This window comes from Nymphaea colorata, chromosome 11 (assembly GCF_008831285.2).
Source record: "Nymphaea colorata isolate Beijing-Zhang1983 chromosome 11, ASM883128v2, whole genome shotgun sequence".
Classification (NCBI taxonomy): Eukaryota; Viridiplantae; Streptophyta; class Magnoliopsida; order Nymphaeales; family Nymphaeaceae; genus Nymphaea; species Nymphaea colorata.
In genome coordinates, this window is record NC_045148.1 from 632572 (window position 1) to 649619 (window position 17048).

The following is a 17048-nucleotide window of genomic DNA, read 5'->3' on the forward strand; positions in this document are numbered from 1 at the left end:
GGTTGTTTTCTGTCAAATGTTGGTTGACCTTTAATTTTGATATAGGTGACGGAAGCTCTTGGCTTTTTTTTCCTGCAGCTGGATTAGGTGGGTTCCCTTGCCAAGATCCTGTCCTTCCTTTCAGTATGACTCTTAGGTGGTGCTCCCTAGGTTCTACTTGTTGGTTGCATAAGGGAAGCAGGATCTGACTCGGATTGGACTTGTGTTGAGTGGAAGGTGGTTTTAGAATCGGAGGAGTTTACCTCGGGTTTCCAAAAGGTAGATGCACAGAGCTGAAAAACAGGAAGCTTACTGAAGCATCGATCAATCTAAGAACACTAAACATTCACACCAACATTTAGTTGGGAGACTTTCTCTCTCTCCCCACTTTTTTTTTTTGTTTGCTCTCGAACTCGTGGAAGCGAACCTTGCAGTAAAAAGTTATATTCTTATCTGGTCAAGAAAAAGTAGCAGATTTGATTTGGAGTACTTAGCAATCGGACTATATCTATTACCATTTTCAATATTTCTTTTCTATTGAAGTCTGGTTTGTTCTTTGAGGGATCTTAGATTATACAAGAGTTAAAGACACCATATATAAACCATACTTTATTCCACCAGGACAAGGTTCATCAGATTGTTATTGTTTTATTGCTGCTTTAATATACTTACCAAACTTTACTCTATTCCACAAGGGCAAGCATGGATTAACATGAAAATATCAAGGTTCATCACATTGTTGTTATTTTATTGTTGCTTTTTTTTTTTTAAATAGCTTTGAAAAGAATAGATGACAACTTGCATTCAATATCACAAAAAGCCAATACTGGCTTTATGGTTAGCAATCGTTTTTATTATTAAGTTCCGATTACTTTTTTAGCTGGTCTAATTCGATAGAACATGCCCGATTTCGAGTCCCACCAAACAGATGCCGTTCCCTTGCTTGCACACCAAACAGTCCGACGATGGGCTGTTGGCTGTGCCTATGGGAGGTAAGCAGAGTCGAGACGAGTCAACGCCTACCTTGACCTGCCGGTGGCATTTAGGGAGCTTAGTTTAGGTCCCTACGCGGCAGCCGGTTGGTGGTTCACATCACCGTCTTCTGGAATTAATACTTCGACGATCAATCTTGCGGTTGACTCACGATCGTCATCAATCCAGCTTTTCATCTAGCCTATCCCGTCCATACCCAGCACCCACCAGGTAAGCTCTTTAATTCCCTGCAAACCCGTACCTAATTTGGGCAACTTATCTAAGATGTTTGACGGGGCTGGACTTGTGGAATTATAGAATTAAAATATTTGCTTTTTAATGAAATGAGAATTGCATTATCAAACAAAGAATTTTGATTATGAAATAATAGACTCATTCTTGAATAAAAAAATTCAGAATTATGATTCTATCACAGGGGTGGAATTATAATTTTAGAATTTTAAGATTTTTTCATCTCCTTCGAGGACACATATAAGGAAGGTTTTAATTCTTTTATTCTAGACATTTTGATTCCTATTTACAAAGCATGTCATTTTCAATTCTAGAACCAAAATTCTATACTATCAAACACAAAGACAAATTAGAGCTGGAATTTTCTTTCCAATTATTGTTTTGAGTTAAATTTTATTTATAGAATTTTAATTCTAGAACCAAAATTTAAGGTTATCAAACACCCCCAAAGATTATATGGGCCTCACCCCAATCTATATGCCACAAAATTACGTTCTCTTAATTGTTTACATGGAAAAATAATTGCAGATGCAGGAGATCGCGTTCTCCATTACATGGTTTTGAACTCTTTATCCCTCGATGCATGCCATAAGTTGCAATCTCTCTTAATGTTCAGCGGTGATATAATTGTTTCTGCGTGATGATCATTTATGCGTTGGCTTTGAATGTATATTTCTTGGTGGCTCTTTCATTTGAAAAATACGGTAACATAGATCCCAAATACGAACTCGCTTATAAGTCCATGAGCAAGGAGTGGAGCTAGAACATTTTGGTTAAGGGGCATTAGTTATAAAATTTTAAATTTTTAAGGAGTATTAATATATAAAGGAGGAAAATTTCCCTAAAATATCAAATATGAAAATATGAACAATTTTTACGTCTGTGTGGGCAATTACCAACAGAGTGCCCACACCTACTTCCATCAATGTCATGAGCGTTGCATACCAGCTACGCAGGGGTGGAGGTAGGGGCTGCCGGGAGGGGCCATGTTATTATCTTTCAATAGATATCTTAACCATGTTATTTCGCATACCACATTGGCCAAGGATATGTATCTAGCTTCAGGAGAGGATCCTGACTCCGTCTGTTGTTTTTTTGATTTCTAAGATATGGGAACTGGCCTAAGAAACACGCAATAACCAGTGACAGATCGTCGCGTTTGACGACAAGTAGCCCAATCTGAATCACAAAAGGCACTTAAGTACATATTATTCTCTTTACTCATTAGAATGCCTTGACCCAGATTCTTCTTGAGATATCGAATCACTCGAAATGCTGCTTGTAGGTGAGGTATGTGTGGTTGTTGCATGAACCTGCTTAAGACGTGCACAGTGTATTGTATATCTGGGCGTGTAATGCTGAGATAGATTAGTCTTCCAATAAGCCGCCAACATTGTGTTGGGTCATTGATGTAGTTTCCATGATCTTCGTCCAACCCATGCTTTTATTCCATTGATGTTTCTACTGGTTTTGCTCCCAAGAGACCTGTTTCGTGAATAATATCTAAAGCATATTTTTGTTGTGAGAGATACATACCTTTTGAAGAACAGACAATTTCAATTCCAAAAAAATATTTAGGTTTGCCTAAGTCCTTCATGTAAAATTTTTTACATAGAAATGATTTGAAGTTATCAGTTTCGTCCTTTACATTTTCTGCAATCATCAAGTCATCATCCACATATACCAGAATGGCAAGAAAGATTTTATCATGCATGAATGTAAATAAAGAGTGATCAGCTTTAGATTGCATAAATCCATAATCTTCGAGAGCAGTTGAAAACTTATGAAACCAATTTCTTGGATATTGTTTTAAACTGTACAGAGATTTATGTAATTTACATATTCTCCTCCTGTTTGACATACCCTTGAGGTATTTGCATGTAGACATCCTCATCCAGGTCCTCATGTAGAAAAGCATTATTGACACCATTTGACACATGATCCAATCTTGATTAGCTGCTATAGTAAAAAGAGTATGTACCGCGACCATTTTTGCGACTGGAGCGAATGTTTCATTATAGTCCAATCCCTCTTGTTGAGCGTATCCTTTGGCCACCAGCCTAGCCTTGTAAACGTTCTATGGATCCATCTGATTTTAGTTTAATCTTATAAACCCATGTGCACCCGATTGGCTTCGCCCCTATTGGAAGTGATGTAATAGTCCAAGTCTTATTTTCTTGTAAGGCACGAATCTCGCTATCCATGGCATCTCTCCATTGTGTATGTTGGACTGCTATTTCAAAGGTTTTCGGTTCAGACTTGAAAACAAGAGATGTGAGAAAAGCAAAATGATTAATGGAGATGTGATAAAAAGAAATAAAATCTCTTATAGGATGATACCTCATTCCTTTTTGCTGACCTGATTTGGAGATGTCAATGGTTGAGGGTGAGGTAAGAAGTGAACATTGGAAATCTTTTAACCATATGGTAGGTTTTCTCTCCTAGGTGGATCTGGATCTACAACTGGATCAAACGAGGATACGTTGGGTTCATTTGTATCTAAGCGCTCCTCATTTGTTTGATCGACTTGTACATGTCGTTCTTGTGTGGGAGGCGAAATATTGATTTCTAGGTCAATGTGTTCTATATTAAGGGGGGTAGTAAGGGTCCTTTCATTTCTCATGCCTTGTGTGGGATAAATATCTAGATCATACGGAATGGGTAAAACAATAACTTTTTTACTAGGTTTTTTATTTTGAAAAGGGAAAATCTTTTCATGAAAGATTACATCGCGCCTAACAAGCACTTTATGTGTCTCAATATCATACAATTTGTAGGCTTTTTGTTCTTCAGGGTACCCAATGAAAATGCACTTAGTCGCTCTAGAATCAAATTTGTCTTTGCTTTTGGCATGTCTTTGTGGCATAACATAATGATAAAAAAACTCTAAGATGTTTGATGTTTGGTTTTTTTCCAAATAATATTTCAAAAGGGGACTTTTCATTAAGTTTTGATGATGGTATGCGATTTATTAGATAGGTGGCTGTCAAAACACATTCACCCCAAAAATGCAAAGGTAAATTGGATTCAAAACGTAAGGCCCTTGTAACTTCAAGAAAGTGGCGGTGTTTATGATCCACTACGCCATTTTGTTGTGGAGTAGCCACATGACTATATTGATGAGTGATACCTTGTTTTTGTAAAAAAATATTTCATTTTATATGAAAGAAATTCATTCCCATTATCCGTTCACAAAAATTTAATTTGACAATTAAACTGTGTTTTAATCAAAGCAAAAAAAAAATGATAAAATATAATGTTTCATATTTGTCACATTAAGAAAATCCAAGTGGCACGAAAGTAATCATCTACAATGCTAAGAAAATAATGCACACCAGAAATAGTGGATTGAGCATAAGGACTCCAAATATCATAATGAATTAAACCAAAAGGATGCACAATAAAAATTTCACTTAAATCAAACTTAAGTCGAGTTCATTTTGCTCGATGGGAAGTGTCACAAACATAATTGTCATTCAAGTCAAAGTTTAAATCTAAATAATTGTTCACTAGCTTTAAGCAAGAATGTGAAATGTGACCTAATCTTTTATGCCAAAGTTCATGAGTGAAAACAGCAAGACAAGCTTGAACACATGGTGGTCTTTGTTGAAGAACATATAGTCCACATTTCACCTCACCCTAACCAATCGTCATCTTCGATTCCAGGTCATGAATAATACAATGATCAGGTAAAAAGGGTATGAAACAATTTAAATTTTTAGTTAGTTTGCTAACTAAAGTAAATTAACTTTAAAGGATGGAATGCATAAAACATTATTAGTTTCAAAGGAAGGCTGTGATAGTTTACCCGCCTGATGGACTGGAATTGTTTTTCCATTTGGTAATGTCACAGAAACGTTGCATGATTTTAAGTTTTGAAGCATATTTTCATCAGCACATATATGTTGACCTACTCTCGAGTCAATAATCCAAGTAAAATATTGAGTGTCGACAGAACAAACATTACCTCCATGGGCTGCATTACTTGCAAAGTTTATATTGGTATGCTGGTTCTTCACCAAGGATAACAAATTGTGATATTCTTCAAGTGTAAATGTTGGAGCAGAACCTTTAGTATCTAGTCCTCCACAACCTAAACCACCAAGGGAGTCAATTTTACATCTGGTGTACTGTTCCTTTGAGACACATTAGCTGCAATATGTGATTTAAAATTAGGATCATAAAATTGATGCCCTGGAAGGTACCCAATGAGTTTGAAACACTTTTCTTTAATATGTCCAATTCCTCGGCAGTGGCGACAAACAGGCCAATTTCGTCATCCTCCTTTGTTTCTATAAAATCCACCATGGTTAGCATCATAACTGATTTGTTTAACATGCTCACTTTGTTTGATTACCAAGACTGTAGTTCCTCCACTAGTTGAACCAGAAAAGCGTTCATCACGCTGTTTTTCTTCTTGGAGGACCATCGCATAAACTTTGTTGACATTGGGAAGGGGATCAACAAGTAAAATCTGGCCTCTAACAGCATTATAAGAATCATTGAGACCCATTAGGAATTGGATAACACGTTCCCTTTGGATTTCTTCCGAATACGACTTCATGGCCCCACAAGAACACATGAGAATGAGATAATATGAACTAAGCTCATCCCAAAAAGCCTTTAATTTGGTATAATATAATGCAACAGTCATAGTATCATGTTCTAGATGACTAATAGCACTCTGAGTTTGATAGATCCGAGGGGCGAGGCTTTGAGTAAATCGTTCTCGCAAATCTTCCCAGACCTCTCTTGCATTAGTTGAATAAATAATACTCTCTACAGTATCTTTGTTGACTGAATTTAAAATCCAAGAAAGTATCATATTGTTGGACCGAACCCATAGATGATATTTTGGATCATCCTTTTCTGGTTCCTTGATAGAACCATCAATGAATCCAATTTTGTTTTTTGTTGAAAGAGCCATCAACATGGCTCTACTTCATGTCCCATAATTTTCCCCATTAAAATGTTGTGAAACCATGACATGTCCAGGGTTGTCTGAATGGTTAATAAAGAAATGGTTAGACATCACCTGGGACAGATCTGCGCCGCTGGGATCAACATGAACGACATCATCCGCCTTTCGTCTATCGCTGTTCTCATCAACTCCACGGTCTGCCATTGTCCTCATTGCTTGATACCATGTGAATTGCTTTACTCATGATGATTGACACGTTGAGGAAGAACTAGAAAGAAACATTGTCAATGAAAAGATTTGTATATTGTTTACTAAAAATCAAAAAATATATACAGCAATTTTACAACGGTAAGGAGTGAGCCCTCCTGTCTTCACGTGACAAAATTTTCTAAAATAATTTTGATATTTGAGGCAAGTTGAGATGAACGTTGAAATTGGGCGTTGGATGAATAGCCGTTGAGGTGTTTCCTTTAACAATTAGTGTTATTCTTGTTGTTGTAACCAGGGCCTCCTTTATTGTATCCATGACCTCCTCTATTTCCTTTTCCTTTGAAGTTTTCCCCAGCATTTCTATTGTTGGTTGAGTGGCTTTTATTTTCGTAGTAGCATTTGTTTGTAAGATTGGCTGCTCGGCAAATATTTGAAGCATCGTCAAGGCAATGAAGATGAGCTTCTTGCACAAGTAAAGGACTATGAAGCGTTGCATGATAATTACCTTGGTTCAAGTCTTAGTAGAGACTTTAAATGCTCAACATTCTAACGGCACCCCTGATCTGCATAACAAGGTCTTCTTGGGAGACTTCCTTGCCGGAGGCGAGTTGATGAGCAAGAGTTTTGGCTTTCAATATATATGCATCAATAGACATCAAGCATTAGCCTACATCCACTATACCACTCTCAATTTTTTTTCTGTCTTCTCTCTTTTCTTGAGAGGTTTTCACTATTTATTTTTCATTACATGTGGAAGAGATGCCAATGGTTGTTTTCATACATTTGGCAAGAGAAGATCTAGTGTAGTTAGAGAATGGACCATTGGCCAGGCATAACGTTTCTATCTATATTCATGGTAAGAACCTCTTTCTCTCTTGATTTCATTTCCATAATCAATAATGTTTTTGCTGAAGTCGCATGACTTGTGGGAGGCTGTTTCCTAACGTCTTCATTAATGTCTTCATGGCTTCTCGTAGATTGATTTCCATCGCATCCTTTGATTAAAACATCCTTAATGAATCCCTTGAAGGCAGGAATCGATTATGGCCTTGAAAATTGTTATTGTTGAAGACAATATTCACCAACAGATTATAGACAGGCTTATTTTCCCAATGCGCTGAGCTAGCTATAGATTAACTCTCAACTGGGGGTTCTATGTTTTGTGTTTCGGGACCTCTTTCTTTCTTTTTGTCTAGTTGAGTCTGTGATTTTGACGTACAACTCAAGTTTTTGCTCAAAAAAGGTTTGGGAGACCTGATCTCACCGCAGGCTTGCATTGTTATGGTTTGACCCCAGATTTATTTATCTCCGTTATTTCTTTTAATGACGTGACATCCAGCGCCAGTAATCTTGTTCTTTTTTAATTTAGTGGCATTCTTTTTTGTGTTTTAGCGAAGCCAAATAGTAGGTTCAGCATGGGAATTTGCATACTATTTTGACGGCACGCATATGAATAGAACACGGGAGAGAGAAAGAGAGGGATTGGCTTCAAAGCCAAAGTTTAATATAAAAAAAAGAAAACTAATTACGTTTGCTGTTTATAAGAGATAGCGAAACTGAAACTTAACAGTTTAAAAAAACAAGCTTATTCATACAATGCGACTTCCTCAATGATCGGATGGGTGAGATAGGTCTACAGTCTCAGTATTGAACAGAAGATCCGAGTCTGTGCATTTGGGCATGTATGTTGGTGGCGGTAACATGCTCGTCTCACTTGTTGGCCCATCCTTCACTATAAACACAGTGTTCATTCCCCAAGTAAAATGTCGCTCGAAGTGGCAATGCAGAAGCCAAACACCTACGCACAGAAATTAAGAAATATATAAGGAAACACAATCAATCTAACCACAGATCAATCCAACATCTAGATCTCAGAAAACAAGAACCAACTATAAAGCAACGTCAAACTCTTCTATTCGATATGCTAACAAATGCATGGTTGATCAGGCGGCAACAAAAAAAGAAAGAAACAAAAGAAGCATAGCAGCAGTAGGCACCTGGGTTATTTGCTTTAAACCTTACAGCTGCCCATCCCAAGTAAGGAACTGCAACGGTGTTCTCCAGCGGAGGATCAACTAAATTGTAGTTCAAAGGGTCCTTATCGGGATCAAAGTTTCCAAAACCCCGCCCCACCACATAGAAATCATACCCATGTAGATGCATGGGATGATTATCTGCTTTTAGCAGGTTGGTGGCTTGAAAAACAAGCTCAACGGTTGAATTATAGTCCAACACCTTTGCTCTTGTCCCGGATTCAGGATACATGAGCTCATCCGGGTACTCATCGGATGTAAAATTGAACAGATAAGGAGGGAAGCTAGGAAAATCAGTTCTGTAAATGCCCTTCATGCTCCAATAATAGGCTTCCAAAATGTCAATCTTCGGATTCGCAAACGAGATATTATTCATACTCGAAACGAATCTCGTGCCGTTAATGCCCGCGCAGCTTGCGTTGGGACAGTTCTCGAGATTCATGGAGACAGTGAACATAAGCTTGACGTCAACTTCCTGCGGAACGTCCACCGGGTGATCCTCAGAAGCCAAACTTCTCTCCTGAGAAGCAAATTTGTAAGTGGCTGCAATGTCATTGTACAAGGGAAGATACGGAATCGAGGGCGAGGCATCTGAAGAATTGTGGCCTTCATATTCAACCAGTGCCGTGGTTATGGTGGCGTCGGCGTAAGCTGTCTCACCACTAGCAATGTAAGCAGACGCGCCCATATAATAAAGGCCTTTCGTCTGGTTGGCGTTCACGATTATGTCAATGGTCTGTCCCGGGCTGATTACGGCGTATTCGGTGTCGAAGGGCTTCAGATAGGATCCGTCCCTCCCCACAACGGTGAGCGTGTGGTTTGCTATCGCGAAGAAGAGCGCGTCGGACATTGCCCCATTGAGAAGGCGAAGAAGGTAGGTTTTGCCTTGCTCAAATTTAAACCTGGTTATGTCTGGACAAGAAAGGAGAAGTTTTATAACGTTAAAAAAATGGAAATCTCTTAATTGGTTATACTTGTAGCAATGGATCTTCTAACATATGATGATTACCTGCTGCAGAACAATTGTAGAGTGCTCCCGGTTGGCTGTTTATGAGGTAAGCGTCAGATTTGTTAAAGTCTGCACCTGTACTTACTTTCTTCTGGAACATGTACATCACATCAAGTAACCACCATTCGCCTGGAATTGATTCGATAGATCACATGAAAATGCGCAAAGTTTTTCTGTCCTCGATGCTGCTCACGCATCGATGGAGGGAAGAAACAGACTGTTGCGTATATAAAAAAATTTTAATCGTTGATTCCTTTGAAGTAACTTCAGCAACGAGCGGGGTACCCGCCCCGGTCGGGTCCGGTTCGGGTCCGAGCCGAGAAAACGGCCCGGCGGGCCGGGCTCGGGCCTTGATGTGCGGCCCGGGTCAATCCAGCCTGACCCGATCTAGCTCGTTTATAATTAAAAAAATAAATTTTTAAAAATTTAATAATATGTATTTTATTATTAAAAATATATTTTATATTTTTTAAAAAATATTTTATAATTAAAAAATATTTTTTATTACCAAACTAACTGGGCTAAGTCAGGTCTCGGGCCGGCCCGGGTCGGGCCCCTGACTATTTTAAAGGGCTAATTTTCATTGATTTTTTGTCCATGCATAGTCATCTTTAATATGACTATATAGTAGGGGCGCTAGAAATTCATTCCTATATAATTAAGGACATTAATTTGGGGCATTTACCTAGACCCTTTAAAAATAACTTTTAAAGATTTTTTTTTTTTAAATCTAACCTTACCAATATGATCTTAAGGATTGGTTGACCTAAAATATATATTAGGTTGATTACTTTTTGAGTTCTAATTAAGTTTTAATGATAAGCAAAAATAAATGGCTCCCGTAGCATCACCATTTTGGTAATAGAAAAACCAACGTTTTTTACAAAAACAACTTGATTCAAGCATGTTTTATATCAAAATAGGATTTACAAATATATTAGAATGTTTATATTTTATTTAAAATAAATTTTTAGAAAAAAATAATAGGGCCTGGGTTTTAAGATATATATATATATACGTATAGCTGGTGTAGGAGATGATCCTCATCAGCCCACACGTCTCTGCCTCCACTAATAGGGGTATGTCTCGTGTTTCAACCTAAATCAGACCACCATAAAGGTTATTATGAAGGTGAACTTGGGCTATACATTTTTATTACACTTACTGTGTGTGGCCGGTTGCCTTACTTTTACACTTCGTATAAGAAAGCTAGAAGATAATATGTTGGGCGAAATACAGTGAAAGTGGTCTGGGTAGTGAAATAACTAAAACAGCAAGTAAAGACGAAATAGAAGAAACAAAATATTCCTTATAAGGATAAAATGAAAAGGTAAAGAAGGTCACGGTTTTTAAAAAACAGTGTTGTGATTTCGCTTATAAAAACATTAACATGGTGGGTTGCCAGGATTTGTTTTACGTTAATTTTCTACGTCAAGCGCGCTTAAAGGTCAATAGCCTTAGTTTGATCTATATCTTAATTTGAATTTGACTCTTGCCGCTCCCATGGCAGTTTCCCACGTTCGGACATTAGAACAGTAGGTAGGAGGTTGAAGATTCTCCCTCTCTCTCTAACTCCATTTCATTATACTCGCAAGTTGTGTTTCAGAGACATGTGCTTTTAATTACGTGTAGGTCAAACATCCATTGACCATATCAACTTGAGACTAAACAGCTGGTTCCATGCAAATTGATGACTAATTATTGATGATCATACAAAGAAATTCGTTAAAGATGAAACGACCAGCTAATTAATTATGAAAAACTTCGGTAAGCTTCTGTTCTCTTTCAATATCTTAAGCGAATGTTCTATAATCACTATAAGCCCCACACCAACACACACAGACATATATATATATATTCTAATTGATGCAACAAAAGAGTGTGACGGATTAGATACGTAGCAGGAGGTCCACGTTATACGTACCTAAAGCCACAACATACTCCTGGTCTGGCGCCGGGAACGGATAGGTGGTTTCGACAGCTGGATAGATGACGACGGCGCCATGGACGGTCACGCGTGTCCAGTCGCTATGAGCATGATACCAGAGGGTGCCTTCTTCCGTGGTGAACTGTAAATCGTGCGTGAAGTTTTCCCCTGGCTTAATCCCACACATGGTGATATACTCTGGCCCATCGTGCCATGGATTCATCGGGTTCAACAGTCCATGCCTGAAGTTTAAGTTTCAAAGCCAGCTCCACTTTAGTAGAAACAACAGCAATTAAGCTCCAGAATCGAACTAAATTCATGCAAAAGCCAGTCAGCACATGAGTCTAGTGAGTATATATATATATATATATATATATATATATATATATATATATATATATATATAGAGAGAGAGAGAGAGAGAGAGAGAAGGGGGAGATCCAGTGTCCATATTTTAAGGAGTCATCATTCAGTTTTTTCATATATGTACATATATGACACCTTTTGTATTAATTTGTTTGATTCGCATGCCCAAAACCTTTTTGCAAGTGGTAGAGACTAATGAATGCAGCGTACCAGTGGATGGTGAGGGGATAAGGCGCATTGTTGATTACATTGACCAGCAACTTGTCACCTTTATTGAGATACAAAGTTGGTCCTGGAAACTGGCCGTTAACTGTTAAGATGTCCTTAGTTTCGCACAGCCTTGTGTACGGGGTTGGGGCGACCTGAGAAAGGGAATTACAGAAAGCACCACGACGTTAATTGATTAATTAATGAACAAATAATAATACATAATAATATTATAAAGAAACCCAGTGGAACTAGCTGAGGTTGATAGTTCGGACTAGGCTATGGCTCAATTTGGGTCTTCGGCGAATCACAATGGAGGTAGTCGTGAGTTTCACTGCGTAATCAAGCGTCAATGGCATAACTGGACGCGTAAACGGCACTTAAAAGGGGCATCGTTTGTTTGAATTTTGTAGGTTCTATTTTCTTGAAACCCGAAAAGGTGGGATAATGACACTTCTTAAACGGTGTACCATATGCCACTCAAGTCTCCAAAGCAGTTCAGATTTGGAGGCAAGAGGAATGAAAGGGGGATTTTAAGAATCTTTCATGGGCATTGGGTTGTTCACCTCCTACTCACCCAAAAACTCGTCATGTCTTAGATCTATATGCTTAATGACAAACATACTCCACCCTTAACTCACTCACAACTGCTCGTGTCGTCGTTTTTCCTTGAGAAAATCCCTGACATTAATATTAAGAAACTTTGAAATTCATTTAGAATAAAACAGAAAATATGCAATTAATTAAGAATTTTTGCCACAAAATTTTGTTCAAAATCTAAAAACAATAATTTAAATGTTAAAAAAAAAACCCAAAAGAAGTCAAAATTAATAGATCAAATTAACCATGTTTTTGTATTGGCTACTCCACTGCCTGTGTTTAAGCAGATGGTCTCTCCCTTTCTCTTGCCTCCTCCGGGGTTCAGAGATACATCGGTGCCTCTGAAGAATGACCTTTGAGGTATTTGTGCCTATGTGGAGAACTACTTTACTTTGCTTGGCCCATTACGGTTGCAGCGGATGCCGCATAAGCTGAGAATGCTGTGTAATGAAAAAGATAACATGATGGGGAGGGGTACGTAGCTTACCACGAACTCATGGTAATGAATCTTGGACAAGGCCTGCAGTGGGAAGAAGCAAGCGGCAAGGCAGGCGAGAATCTGCAGAAGCATGAGGACCTTGTGAGGGTTCATGTCGGGTGCTCGCAAAGGCGCGGTGGAGCCAACTGCTCGGCAAACGAGTGACCCTTTTCTTTTATATACATATGATCAGGGGGCATCTCACCTCATTAGATTAAAAGATTGTTTCGTAACTGATTTAGGTGGCCTTGCTGCACTTATCTGTTAGGCTTTGAAGTTCTTCTACCGCTCCATCCCATGGTGACTTTTAGGTGAGACTACTTCTGCAGCTTGAGTGCTGGTCGCTGTCTCTTTCCTATTGTTGGGGCCATGTGCATGAAGGGGATCCCTTTGAATGCACTTGTTTTTGGTGTCGGTCAAGAAAAATAAAAAAAGAGGTTATGTCAATGGTGTTTTGCTTTCAAGTTGAACTATGTCAAGATCTTTTATTAACGTCTTAAAACTGATTGGCAACTTCAGAAGGAACAAGAAAAGGTACTCATAGTAACTACCAATCCATTTATACTCAGTTCTACGAGGAATTTATCCATTAGTAAGACAGTCTAATTAAAAATTATAATGGCATTTGAATATCTGAATTCGTTCAATTGTGATCGATCTTGTTCTAATTATAATATATTTATGGTCCAGTTTCCATTTTTTTAAGAAAATACATCAATCTTTGGTACTTTGAATGTTATGCAGTCCCTTAATTTGCCCTTCTATCTATCTCTCCAATTTTTCCTTTTTTCATTCATATTCTAAATGCCTACTCAATCCGTTACCGACCAGTATCATGACAAGTAGTTGTATATATATATATATATATGTGTGTGTGTGTGTGTACTCGCACGCTGGCTTTTAATTTCTTCTTGTTAGGTGGAGCTTCTGTGTTTCAAGCTAAATGAGACTGGCCAGTGAGAGTGAAGAGAAAAAATAAATTGAGTGTCGGAGACAAAAGTGAAAGATAAATAATTAATAGTCGACAACAATGACGATTTATACAGGACGTTGAGCGTCTAACTAATGACAGCATCAAGCGGAAATTTAAGCTGGGAAGTAATATATGTTCACCAACTGATTTTAATAATGAAATTTAAACAAGTAAAAAATTATCTTTTAAGGTCATTTTCATGAAGTAAATCGTTCACAATCGTTTTCTAATTAATTAAGTTTTTATTAACCATAATGCATGGTTTTACAAACCAATAATCATTATAAATCAGCATTGAACTAATATATTTTTTTGAGAAAAAAAGTTAATATATCCACATACATGTATGACGCACAACTAATCACAATTTTTTTGTAAGTAAATTAATCATACATTCCAGCTGGGACGTGATAGGATGGAGCGGGGGGCAGTAGGGTAGGGGCATGGCCCAACCTCAAAATTTAAAAAAAAAAAAAAAACATGTGAATTTTAAAAAATTATATTTCGGTCATTAATAAAATTTTGGAACTATAATTTAATCCTCATAAAAAACTCTTAACAACCCCAGGTCATGATTTGAATGTTTCAACTATAATTTAATCCTCATAAAAAACTCTTAACAACCCCAGGTCATGATTTGAATGTTTCGCCTAATGATACACATGCCATATAAGCTCTTGAAAAATATTTTAGAAGTTAAAACCCTCAACGTAGAAACACGCAATGCTAATATGTTGTTGGGTTGTTGGGGCGAGATTTTAAAACTGACGCCGAAAATAATGTCGATCATGCACAAGAAAAACAAAAAGAAACAAAAAAAAAAAAAAAAAAAAAAAAAAACTTCAAATGCTCTCACGACACTAGGCTGAGCCGAGGGATTTTTTGTGGACCACGCATTCCCACAACGGAACGTCTTCAAGTAGCTGGCAAGATCAGGACGGCGTGGCACGGCCGCACGGGGGAAATGACGAAGTGCTGAGGATCGCGCCTCCCCGCCATCAGTCTTCCTTGTTGATCCCACCAAACATGGCAAATTGGTCTCCATATTAAGCGCATGCTGTTGAAAGGTAGACAGCAAGGAAGTCCGACGTGCCTCACGGTTTCTTTTTTAATAAGAATGGTAGCTGGAATCTGCCAATTGTCCTCGGTCCTGACATCAAACGAAATACATTGGTATTTGTTCTCATATATATATATATATATACACTAGAATCACTCAACCATTCAACAAGAAACATAAAGATAATTGAGAGAAAAATAATAAGAAAAAAATATAAACTAATATTATATATTATACTCATTGCCTTTTTTTCTTTGTTTTTTTTAACCGCCATCATTTTGAGTTGGATGACCCTAATTAAATGGTTTTATAACTCTAAAAATTCAAAATCACCATTTGATTTTGTTATAAGAATGTTTTTACTCGTATGAAACAAACACTTTTCATTATTCCTTTGGTTTTAGGTTTTACTTGGGTTAAAGGACTGGTGATTAATGGGGGACATGTGTAAGACAAATAGAAAAAAAGAAAGTCTGCTTTTGTGTCTATAAACAAAAACAAAAGGTGCCAAATGCAATTTCTTCCAAATGCTGTCCGGATGAAATTTCTTGGACAGGAACCCTAGAAATTAAGGTGTTGGGGCTTGAATGCTTGGCATTAAAATGCAAGCTCGTGCTGCGGTGGGGTGAAAATAAAATTCCAGAATCTAGAAAGTCCTCGTGCGTGATGGGCTGGAACAAATTTTTCGTGTACTTTACATCCATATTTGATTCCATGGAAGTTTAATTACATGATCTTTTCTTTTTTTCCCCTTTCTGGACAGCTGGTGAATGTCCCTGTTTGTTAGTGGTAGAACCAGTAGTTCGTCTTCCCACTGAGCATGACACCTGCCATTTGCTTCTGAAGGACCACGAAGGCCACGGTTATTAATTTCTTTTGTATGCAACAGCTGTATGCACATGTTATAAATATCCTTTTTCACTATAGAAAAAAATGGGTTTCTAACGTAAAGTGAGATCAGAATGATCAACTGACCCAGTGGGACTTCAATTTTCACATATACATATGGCAAATCGATCCTTTTTCTTTCTTTTTTTTTGAAAAAAAACACAGCATTACTTCACATGCAACCACTCTTTTCAAATCAGATTGCGTGTATTTCTTTTTCAGTCAAGATTACTTTTAGAAATCTGCCGACTGTTATATGCAAAAGTTTTCAAACTTGCATATTGACCCTAAATATGAGAAAAATATTACATGTACTCATCCCTAGTTATCCATGCTGGAACACATAAGAAAGAGGGCTTGTCTTGTAGGTACAAGGTCTAACCATTCTTGACGCATTTACTAGGGATAATCAGACCAATGACTAAATTTTGTGGCCTAAAATCTAAGACTTGCTAAGTTGGCTCAGTTCAGTTCAATTAGGCCTAATGTAAAGGTCCAGCTGGGCATGGACCTACTGGGCTCAGTTTTAGTATATGTATAATTCTAACTTGGTTTCATATGGCTCCTAACCAGGTTTATGAAAAAATAATAGTTGTACTGAAAAAGGATGGTTTCCAAGGTGCAGAAACTACATTCTGTATGCCGTGCAGGCAAGTTGATGACAATAGGTCATCGGTCGCCTCAAGGTCTTGGGGCATGCCAATATTCATGTTAAATTCCCTCATTTGATCTTCCAAAATCACATTTTTCTAAAATAATAAGTATCAAAATGTCTTGTTTTACAGTGAGAACCAAGGTAAAATGGTATAATTGAATTTAGCACGTGCTAACCAAAATAAGCCCAGGAGTACTTTGTAGAAGAATATATGATCATAATGATGCGACGGATTTTGAAATTTGACTCTTAGATTGATTAGAAATGAACTTGTAAGTTGAGGTGTTCATTGAGAGGTCGTTTGATGGCCACAGGACAGGCAGAACAGGACACGCGTGTCCTGTTTAGTGAATTTTTTCATCAAACGTTGGACACAGGACAGGCTGGACAGAACGAACGACTGAGCGAAGGTATAAATAATTTTTTTGTCTCGTTCTATTCCGAGCTAACCCTCGGAACAGACAAGATAGAAATTCATCTCCCACCCATGACGACCCCGACCCCAACCCCGAGCCCTC

General features: G+C 37.8%; 1 protein-coding gene across 1 annotated transcript; it reads right to left on the minus strand.

Moving 5' to 3' along the window:
- Positions 1-7841: 7841 nt before the first annotated feature.
- Positions 7842-13123, minus strand: LOC116263735 (laccase-14-like). The gene is made up of 6 exons (XM_031643485.2): positions 12964-13123; positions 11880-12031; positions 11301-11545; positions 9377-9505; positions 8332-9279; positions 7842-8132 (listed from the first exon to the last, which is right to left on the minus strand). Exons 1-6 carry the CDS (start codon positions 13066-13068, stop codon positions 7942-7944), a joined length of 1770 nt encoding a protein of 589 aa, XP_031499345.1. The 5' UTR covers positions 13069-13123; the 3' UTR covers positions 7842-7941.
- Between the last annotated feature and the right edge of the window lie 3925 nt (positions 13124-17048).